This window comes from Oreochromis niloticus, linkage group LG11, assembly GCF_001858045.2.
Source record: "Oreochromis niloticus isolate F11D_XX linkage group LG11, O_niloticus_UMD_NMBU, whole genome shotgun sequence".
NCBI lineage: Eukaryota > Metazoa > Chordata > Actinopteri > Cichliformes > Cichlidae > Oreochromis > Oreochromis niloticus.
In genome coordinates, this window is record NC_031976.2 from 37,535,292 (window position 1) to 37,545,383 (window position 10,092).

General features: G+C 45.5%; 2 protein-coding genes across 9 annotated transcripts in view; one reads left to right on the forward strand and one right to left on the reverse strand.

The window, feature by feature from the left end:
* LOC100708991 (collagen alpha-6(VI) chain) overlaps positions 1-4,475 on the reverse strand; it is a 74,412-nt gene extending 69,937 nt beyond the window's left edge. Inside the window, exon 1 of one of the 2 annotated variants that reach the window (XM_019364408.2) lies at positions 3,411-4,475. The gene's annotated coding sequence lies outside the window, so the exon portion shown is untranslated. The remainder of the gene's footprint in view (positions 1-3,410) is intronic. The other variant, XM_019364409.2, reaches the window with a different exon arrangement.
* rpp25l (ribonuclease P/MRP 25 subunit-like) lies at positions 2,863-8,990 on the forward strand. 7 transcript variants are annotated; one of them, XM_019364427.2, is made up of 3 exons: positions 2,879-3,024; positions 6,071-6,122; positions 7,925-8,990. In XM_019364427.2, exon 3 carries the CDS (start codon positions 7,925-7,927, stop codon positions 8,582-8,584), a length of 660 nt encoding a protein of 219 aa, XP_019219972.1. In that variant the 5' UTR covers positions 2,879-3,024; positions 6,071-6,122; the 3' UTR covers positions 8,585-8,990. The 7 variants fall into 7 exon arrangements, with proteins under 7 accessions (XP_005456046.2, XP_019219972.1, XP_003451267.2 ...); XM_005455989.4 differs by lacking the exon at positions 6,071-6,122 and having other exon boundaries at positions 2,863-3,024; XM_003451219.5 differs by lacking the exons at positions 2,879-3,024; positions 6,071-6,122 and adding an exon at positions 6,386-6,542.
* The last annotated feature ends 1,102 nt before the right edge of the window (positions 8,991-10,092 follow it).

A 10,092-nucleotide genomic window follows, 5' to 3' on the forward strand; every position in this document is an offset into this window, starting at 1 on the left:
GTGGGCATTTTCAGATTTCATACACGAGGTTGATTGTTCCAGTCTGGAAATGGAATGAAGGTTATTGCTATTAATGCCGGCGCCTCCAAATGACATGACTGATGTATAGGCTTTGGAGCGTGATGTCAAGGGAGGGGGGGTGACCAGGATTTTTGGTTGAGGCGCCATATTTCTGGGCCAAACAAAGCACTAGCGAAAGAGGAGTGACAGCACATGGTTAACACGTACTTGCTGTGTGGTCGTAATGTTAGACGCACGACCGAGAATAAGCTTGAAAATGGTTTGTCTTTTCATTGTTTCCCCACCTGGAAGCATCATGAGGGTAGTTTTATTTGCGATGCGCTCTGAGGTCATAGCAAATTAGAACAAACATCCTAATGAGTGATTTTGCAGAACTACGTTCTATTTATAGAGTTGCTATCTGGCATTATTGCAGACAAACTGGCCTATGAAATGGATGAAACACATCATGACTGGGTTCCAGCGCTACACACGGGGCACTCTGAAATCCCTGCTTCAAACATACCAGCATGCCAATCAGATTACTTCTTCCATGTGAGGGTGAAGAGGTGACCCTTCTGGGTAAGATGGTGAAGGTTTGCTGCCGTTTTGGTGAACATGTGCCCCAGTGTGGCAGTAAAACCAGGGACAAATGAAACTTGCTCTTGTTAAATACTCTTAAAAGTCTTGTGCTGTAAATCGGGCAATTTTTCAAACGATACATTAAACCGAGTAGTGTTAGTAGTGGGTGATATTATGTAAATGCTGTCATGATTTTGTGTAAACACGATGTTCTACAAAGTGGTTTTAATTAAAAAAAAGAAAGGCAAAAATTTGTTTCTTTATTCAGCTTTGGAAACGTGGATGTGCACCTCCAGAGATTTATAATTGTGAAACTGGTTCAGCTTGTACGCGCTGACTCCACAGACAAGGTAGGAAATATATCAGGCTGAGTCAATAGCGGTTGGTCTTCAGGGTCCACTGCAGTATTTCATACGGGTCCACATTTCCAGTGCACTCTATTTTTAGCAAGTACCGTCTCTTTGCATCCGGACGCAATCTGTCTCTATACCGCCCTTTTCTTTTGAGCTGCTTTTAAGCATGTTTCTAACAACCGTCCCTCCAACACACGCCAGAAATATGGCGCCACACTCCCACAATACATTGTGCCGATACGTCAATTCCAAAGCCCTATACTTACTGCTTTGATGTATTGTAACCATATATATGTACAATGCACATTAATAATAATAATAATGGATTGGATTTCATATAGCGCTTTTCAAGGCACCCAAAGCGCAATGCACATTACAGGATGTAACACCTGCATATGTGTAAAAGAAATGGCTTTGGTTTCCATGCCACCCTGACAAAATTTCTCTAGTTTCTAATTCTACTGTTGTGAACTTTAACCTTTACCATGCTGAGGCCTGTCCACCTGACCTCCTATGTCAGGCGTTAACGAGCACGCCGATGGAGGACCCCCAGCGGTGACAGTAGAGTCCAGCTGGCTTCATGTGTGATGAATTAATGTTTCTTTCTTAAATACTCGTGTTCCATTTCTCTCATTGATTATTCTGAATAATAAAATGCTGTGAAAGTTTTCAGTGTTAAACAGACTGTAAAATATATAACTGGACTCACCGGCTTATCTAAAAAGGATGAATTACTTTTTTATAGCTGATAAATATTAATTTGATTGTTTTGTGACTTTGTAGCCAATATGCCACCACATGGAGTTTAATTTCAAATTTTAATTTTGTATTCTATCGTAAGTCTCGAACTAATTATCTGTCACTGGTTACAGTTTTTTTGGTGTTTACGACAAATAAAAAAGGTTCGCTCGAGTCAGAGAATGATCTGAAATCCAAAGATGAGTTATTTATAACACAGACAACACAAGAACCAACATTTTTATATTCTGCCAGTTGGAAATGATTTCAGGGACTTTGATTTTTAATCATTCTAAAACACTCAAATCAGAATTGTTAATAAATAATATTAAATATTGAGGAATTTCAAAAGTAAATAAAAAATAAAAAGACCATAAGTCAAACCTCATTCATTCTGCAAATGCGAGCTCGCATGTACTGTAACAAAATGTCAAGAAAGAAAAGTTCAAGTAATATTTTGACTTTATTCTTAAAATTAATATTAATAACAGATTCTGGAGAAAAGGAGTGAGATTAGAGATCTAAAATCCTGTTTCATAACCTTGTTCATGAAATATAAACTTTGATTACACGGTAAAGCAAATAAAAAGCAAACGTATAAGAAAGTAATAACATTATTTAAATATTCTTTGTAAATATGGCCCTGGTACGCCTTCGTAGGCAGAATGAATTTTCTACACATGAGCTGATGAAGCTGCACGTGAGAACATGCAGGTTGCACTTCATCAACAAACACCATCACACGCAGTCACCACAAAAACCTGCTGAGGTAAAACACAGCAGGCCTACACCAGGGGTCAAAGTTCAGTCCTCGAGGGCCACTATCCTGACACTTCCACATGTCCCTGCTGCAACACGCCTGAATACAATTAGTAGGTCATTAGTAATACTCTGTAGAACCTGACTGCATGCTGAGGTGGCAACCCATAACCCTACTCAGGTTAATTTAATTAAATGTAAGTGTTTGGAAAAATGTACTTCTAACAGTACTTTTATTGCACCATGTTTATTCATTCATGAGCTGCTGTAACATGAATCAAATGGCTGAATTGCACCTCAGCGTGCAGTCACGTTCTAAAGAGTCTTGCTGATGACCTACTGATTGTATTCAGGTGTGTTGCAGCAGGGACATATGGAAAAGTTGCAGGACAGCGGCCCTCGAGGACTGGACTTTGACACCCCTGCTCTACACTGAAGTGGGCAGATCTGAAAACATGCTCAATACTGATCTGAATCTACGAACTATAAAAAGCTGGTGCTCCAGTGATCTGAGTCAGCAGTGTCAGTCCATCCAAGCAGCACATTTTAAATGAATCCCAATCTGAAGAGGCGGCTGCATAGGCGTGCCAAGGTAAGAAACACGCTCGTCTTTTTGGGCTGAAGCGTTAATGCCCGGTCCGCTCTGACACACCGTGAGCTGCTGCAGCTCAGTCTGTAGTTTGAGCTTCACTAAAAGTCTCAGCAGACAAGCAGCCGCTTTCACAACATCTGATTCCAAAGAAGAATGAAAATCACAGCTGGAATCACACAAAACTGATCTGTGATCAGACATCATCAGGTGATATTTTCAGGAACAGACAGACGGTAAACTGTGCATGCAAGACATCTTTTTAAAGCTGAAATCATTTCCTCTCTGACACTCCAGGAAATTCCAAACTTCCCAACCTGACACAGAAAAATCTGCACATTTTCTCTGACTGCACAAGATTAAAGAGAGAAAGACGTGAACCCACTTACAGCTCTGCTGCAGCAGCATCAGCACCTCTGCAACCAAACACAGCAGACCCAGAGCTGCCGCTGAGGGCTGCTTTTAGAGGAGGAGAGGGGCGATGGTGGGGGTGGAGGAGGAAGGGTCGCACCTCCTCTGGCTCCTCCTCATATTGCTCATTAGAGGTGGATTTACATGTTTGACTTGTGAATCAAAAGGATTTTCTGGTCACATTGAAGCATCCGTGTGCTTTTAGCTGAACGTGGCTCCAGCAGCAGAGCTTAAAACCATCTCAGAGTCTGTCAAAGTCTTGCTGAAGAGTTTGTAACTGCTGGGTCCTCCGAGCTTCTTACTGTGCCCTATTCTTACAGCATTTGGAGCCCTCATAAATGTTTTAGAAACAAGCTGTCCACATGAAATTCTCAGGGACCAAGAACACTTTGAAGCTCTGTTTTAAACAGAAGAAAGCGCTGGTACCCTGTTTTCTGTCAATTCAACAGACAAACCTTGCCAAAGCATCTCAGTCTGATTGAAGTCCAGGAAAGATCATTATTATCTCCTGATGGGCGGACATCCTCCTTCAGGGTCTTCTGCAAGAGAGCAGAATTCAGGCCGTCAGACTACCGCCACCGCGACCTCCTGGATGAGTCGCCGGTTTGGGCGGCCGGTCGCTCCGGTGACGAATCCAGGACTGTTCCGGGTTTTCTCCATGTGTGGATAATGACTCCACCGTAGTTCGCTGGAGTCTCACAGCTTTAGAAACGTCTCTGTGACCCTGTCAGGCTGCAGATGGTGCTGTGATGTGCTGCTGTCTGAGGTCTTTGTCAGGCCTGAGTGTGGCAGTGAACCTGAACTCCGTCAATCACATGAATTCATTATTGAAACAGGGGCGGTTACTGTTTCACACAGGAGCAGGTAGCTTTGGAGAACTTTTCCCCTTAAAACTACACTTTGTGTTTACTCAGCTTATCTTTGTCTAACATTAAAATCTGTGTCATGATCTGACAGAAATCAAGGAGTGGCCAATTAGCATTGTGTCTTTTGTGCAAATACAATATCTTGGCTGAAATATAGAGAACAGTATGCAACAGCAGTCTGTAAGCTAATAATACACAGCACAAAAATAAACAAATCAGATGGCTAAAAAAACTTTTAAGGTCAGATTCTTTCAGTTCACAATTACTTTTGTTGAAAACCTCACAAAGACAATCTTATCATGATGAGAATCCAAAAAATGTGAAGAAAAATAGCAACAAGGCTTCCGTGTCACATTCCCATGAATCCAGAGCTCCTCCTTTCGCTTATCTTTGCCTGGTTCCCCCACCCTCTCCCTCCCGTGTGCAGATGTTGATCCCAGTAGGCGTGTCTTCCAGCTGCAGCAGCAGCACATCTGTAACTCATCCCCCGTGTCCCCGACACCTCATCGTTACAGCTACGGGACGTGGTCGCTTCGGACTCACTTTAGCTTCTATTTCTCGTCTAGTTTTCAAGCGACACAACTGAATTCAGACTTTGAAATCTCGACCCGCCCACCCACTCCTCTCTGTGAGTGTTGCACCCTCTGACCTGTTCTCGTGGTCTGAGTGTGTGCTCGGTCCTTGAGGTCTTTATTAAAACACTATCGTTACCATCACCTGTCTCCACCTGCTGGCCATTAGACAGACTGCAGGTTTAAGGCAGTCCTGAAAATTCTGCACCTAAACTTTGCACTCTAACCCCCTATTTGGCAAATTAAGAGATGCTGAAGATTAAAAACACATGTCTGCTCTGATCCTGCTCACACTGGAAAGAAAACCCTGTGTGTGTGAGAGAAAGAGGCTGGATGGCAAGAGTTCATGTTGGAAGGAGAATATTTGTTTTCTGAGGAAATTCTGCAGAAATTCTGCCTGAACACAAGCAGAATGAATCCAGATGAATTCCACACTGGGATCATCAGAGCGAGGCTGCTGTCCAAAACAAAAGCTGCTCCAAGGCTTCACAAAGCTTCTACGGTCCCACTCAGTCATATTTTCCCTTATGGTTCTGATTGAGTTCATGGAAGAGGGACTGCTAACTGTAATATTCCTGAACCCCTCGTCTATGTTAATGTGTGACACTGCAGAGCAAACAAACAGTCTAGAAACGAATTATGTAAAAAGCAGGATGTTAGCTCCAACTAACAGCTATAACGAGCAAAAGGAAACTATAGAGTTAAACATCGATCATTTCTTACAATCAAACAGGGTTAGGGTGTGTGTGTGCGTGTGTGCGTGTGTGCGTGCGTGCGTGTGTGTGTGTGTGTGTGTGTGTGTGTGTGTGTGTGTGCGCGCGTGTGTGTGTGTGTGTGTGCGTGAGACAGAGAGAGCTGGATGGGAAGAATTCATTGGAAGGAGAACATTTGTTTTCTGAGGAAATTCAGTAGAAATTCTGTGTGAACAGGGTGAGAGGCAGGGTCAGCAGCCTGTCACAGGGCTCTCATGTATAGCACATTTATAATTATAGTTATAATTATAATTATACGTGTAGTGGTTCAGAGTGTGAGGAATGTGTAACACTGGCCGACAAATGTTCACTTTTTCCCTCATAAAATTAAAGGTTTGTACAAAAATCTGAACTGCAGAGCTAAATTACGACATATGTAATAATTCACTGGCTGACAAACTTTAATGAAAGCTTCTCTTTCTCTGCATTGGTCGCTGATGGGACCCAGACTGGAACGCTTGGAGCAAACTCGTCCAATAAATGCATGCTCAATCATCCAGGTAAGGAAATCCTAAAAGGCTGATTCTGTTCACCTGGATGTTTTCAGTGGGAGAAACAGATGACGTCTTCAGTCTCAGCTGACTGCAGGTTTATAAACAGCACAATGGTCTTTGATCAGTGGTTGTTGATCAATGGTCATGACAATTTGCATATTATTGATCAAGGAACTGAGCTCACAGTCATTGTGAAAATGTCCAGTTTATGAGGTTGGAAACCTGCAGTCAGCTGAGACTGAACAAGTCACCTGGATGGTGACGAAACGTTTGTCCCACTGAAAACGTCCAGGTGAACAGAGTTGGGGTTGTCCAATGAAGCTGAACTACAGGGCGTCACAGCAGTTTACGACAGCTCGTATCGTGTTACGGTAGAGTAAAGCGGTTGGCTGAAGTAAACATGCGGTAGTGTGAGAGAAGACTACGGTAAGCTATAAACGTGTAACGTTGACTGTGAATGAGGGCGGTTTGTCTCCGTTAGCTTCCCCGGTTAGCTCGGAGCATTGTAGCTAACGCCGCAGTGCTAAGCTAGCGGAGCAGCCGCAGTGCGTGTCGGGAAGTTTCGTGTCCTCGGCTCGGCTCCAGCCTCAGGACGCAAAAACAGCTTGAAGTCATCGCGCCAGTCTCCGTGTAAACCTCTGACAGGTTTAAAGCTTCGCTCTAACAGAAACAAACTGGTTCATAGCTGAACTTCTCTTATCGTTTGCCTCAATAAGCGCGAACTCTCCCTTATCTCGTTACACAGCAGCGCTGCTGCTTTTACTGGACCTGGTGAAAATGTGGCTGTACTGAGTGTCCGTGCTGTGTGCCCGTGTCCGTGCTGTGTGCCCGTGTCCGTGCTGTGTGCCCTGCCTGAGCTCAGATGTGTTTCTTATCCCTGCAGCTCTTTATGACTTTTTCAGGTTGTGTCTAATGATGTCACATCATTCTTATATTTTTCTGTTTTCCGCTTTTTAAAAGTACTAATCTGCAGACTAACCCTGTCAGTGAAACTATTCATCACGTTAAAGTCTGCGTGGGTCCTCACTTAGCATCAGCTCTATGATCCAGTCTGAGCAGCAGTGACCCTGCAGCTGGTGAGGAAACCTCCACCTGATGATGCAGGAGATGGGACACTCGGGTGGAGCAGCTGCTTGGAAAACGTGTTGAGTAGGTTCTGAAACACAGACAGGAAAATAGAAACTGTCTGCTCCTCGGGTCACAGCAGCAGGAGCGCTGTCAGACCTTTGTCAGTGATCAGGGCTGTCACTTACAGAAGGCACGGTTATTTCTTTATTGATTGCTGTATAAATAAAGTTTATTTGAAGCAGGAAGCAGGGTAAGATGTGACTCCTCTGGGAGGATGTGCTGGATTGCAATCGCTTTTCCTAAAATAAAGGTTTGCATGTGTGACACAGGGATTGTTGGCGCTGCTCTGAGAGGAAAGAAGAATTCTTACAGATGTGATGTAAGGTCTGAACTCGCTCGAGCCAACAAGGGACAAATGAATATATTTGTTAGACTTTAGGCAAAACAGGCCCACCTTTCAAAGTGCACAACGAAGCGCCACACCTGTCAGGTTATTATACGTAACCTGGGTCTCTGTGGGTGAGTGAGATGTCAGATGAAGTCTTCTGTCCTTAATCTCATATCTGAAAAGATAACAAACCATCCTCACCTTAAAGTGCTTTAAGTTTAGACGGCGAGCACAGAGATCTCTCTGAACTGGCGCCCTCGCTCGGCTTCAGGGCCGGCCTCCGTCACCATGACTGGAGTGAATGCAGCACTGCGGTCGGTGTAACATCTGTCTGTCGTCTGTGTGTTTGCAGATGGAGAACTACAGCAAAGCTCGCACTGTGGAGCAGCCGTGCGTCTGTCCGTTCCCCGACCTTGCCCCTGACACGCCGGAGATCCACGTCAAAGATGGCAGCAAGATCCGCAACCTGCTGCGCTACGCTCTGAGCCGCATGGAGGCCAAAGCCCGAGCGGCTGACGAAAAGGTACGACCTCAACCCGAGGAAGGCGGCGTAGAAGCAGCGCCAGAGGCCTCGGGCCGGCCACTCTGCAGGCAGGTCATCTTCACCGCGAGCGGGAAGGGCGTCTCCAAAGCCATCACATGCGCGGAGATCGTGAAGCGGCGTGTGAAGGGGCTGCACCAGCTCACCCAGCTCCTGTACGGCACCGTGGAGGAGGTGTGGGAGCCGCTGGAGCCCACCGCCGGCCTCGACAGCCTCACGGTCAGCAGGAACCTGCCTGTCATCTGGATCCTCCTCTCCAAAGATCCACTGGACTCCAACCAGCCGGGGTACCAGGCGCCGGGCCGCTACGACGCCCTGTGGGCACAGGCGGCCAACAGGGAGGAGGGCGGAGGGCTCAGCGGGCAGAGACCTGGACACAGGAGGAAGCGAGGAGGAGGCGGTGGCGGCAGAGGGAAAGGATCCGGCCGTCAGAGCGGTCGGTCGAGAGAGGCGGCCAAAGGACAGAGTTGATTCAGATTTCTGAAGCAGCTGCTTGGAGCTCGGAAACTTTGTCCTCCTGAAAAGTCGTAGCCGGAGACGCAGCTCTCACCACGGCTGCGACCGCGAACGGGGAGTTTGGGTCCGTTTGAATCTAAGGAGAGCCGGGTTGGTGGAAACTGAACACGTCTGAGAAGATGACCTCACACCGGAGCTCCCACAGAGTTAAATCAACTTTTTAAGTTTCAGAGTCCCCGAGTTTAATTTGTGTGTGAGCTGATAAGAAAGCGGGACGCGAGTGTTTCTCAGATGAACTTTGCTGTTTGCAAAATAAAAACATGCTTCAAAAACCAGAAAAAACATCCGTCTGTAATAAAAGTGACTTTTATTTTATTTACAAGAAGAAAAAGTTTCTTTGTGGGTTATAAAAGTGGTAAAACCAGGTTTATCTTTTTTTCCCTTTAATATCAGTTTCTTGCATCACAACTGAATTTATTTGTACTTGATTTGCTTTTAATTTGTTATTCTCATTAGTGACAATCTGAATAATGTCATAAGTGATGAAGAGGAGGCAGAGCTGGAGCCACATTTCATAATGATGCTGGTTTGCTAAACATTAGAGATGCAGCTTTTCTGCATGCAGCTCACCTTTACCTGACGCCTCAGCAGGACGGCCACCCTCCCTAACTGCTTCGATCCTTTGCTCGTACCGAGGCTGCTGACCTCTGGGTAGCTTTAGCCACGTGGCCTTTGTTAGCTTCTTTAAAAATCAAGTGTCTGCTTTGGTTTGTTGTGTTTGAGCTCTCTTTGTTCTCAGCGTGGAGCTTCCACATTAGCGCCACGTCAGCATGTAGCTGTGCGTGTCACACGAGAGCGTTCAGACACGTGAGGCTGACCAGCTGGAGACGAGCCCATCACTGCGTCTTTAACAACGGTTTCCTGCCACCTCACACATACACACAGTTTGTGTGGCTCACGCTGAAGTGCTGAACCCCAAAAATGTCAGCGCGCATCAAACTGGCTCTCACAGAGAGATGTTTTTATTGGACTTCATTACTTGGATTTCCAGAGAAAACTGAGTTCAGTGTTTCGGATGTTTGAGCCCACAGTCAGCCCAGGCTGCACACACATTTTGAACAGACGCAGTTCAGTTATTGAAACCTTACAAAACAGATGATTTTAGGATTTCCAGTAAGTGATGCATCTGCAGGAAGTGAGAAAAAAACCAGTATGTGTTGTGGTGTCTCCCTCGAGGAGCTGCAGCCCTCTGGTTTCCTCACTTTCACACACTACTAGGGATGGGTACCGGTGTCCGGTGCCATGATGGCACCGGTTCTGACATAAACGGTAGTAACCAGACTGAAAAGCAGCGCACATTTCGGTGCTTTATTTCGGTACTTTTTTTTTCCTGAGCCAATTCTAGCCAATCATTTTACGTTTCCGAGGATAGTAGGCGGGGCCAGGTACGTACGTTCTTTCAGAGCAGAGCTACAGATTAAAAATGCCGAAGGCGAAGCGGTCAAAAGTCTGGCTGTACTTCG

Bases quoted from the DNA above. Each gene is read 5' to 3' on its own strand.
- rpp25l (XM_005455989.4), top strand. From the start codon at position 2,983: ATGAATCCCAATCTGAAGAGGCGGCTGCATAGGCGTGCCAAG. The intron at 3,025-7,924 runs GTAAGAAACACG...GTGTGTTTGCAG, and splicing joins GGCTGCATAGGCGTGCCAAG to ATGGAGAACTACAGCAAAGC.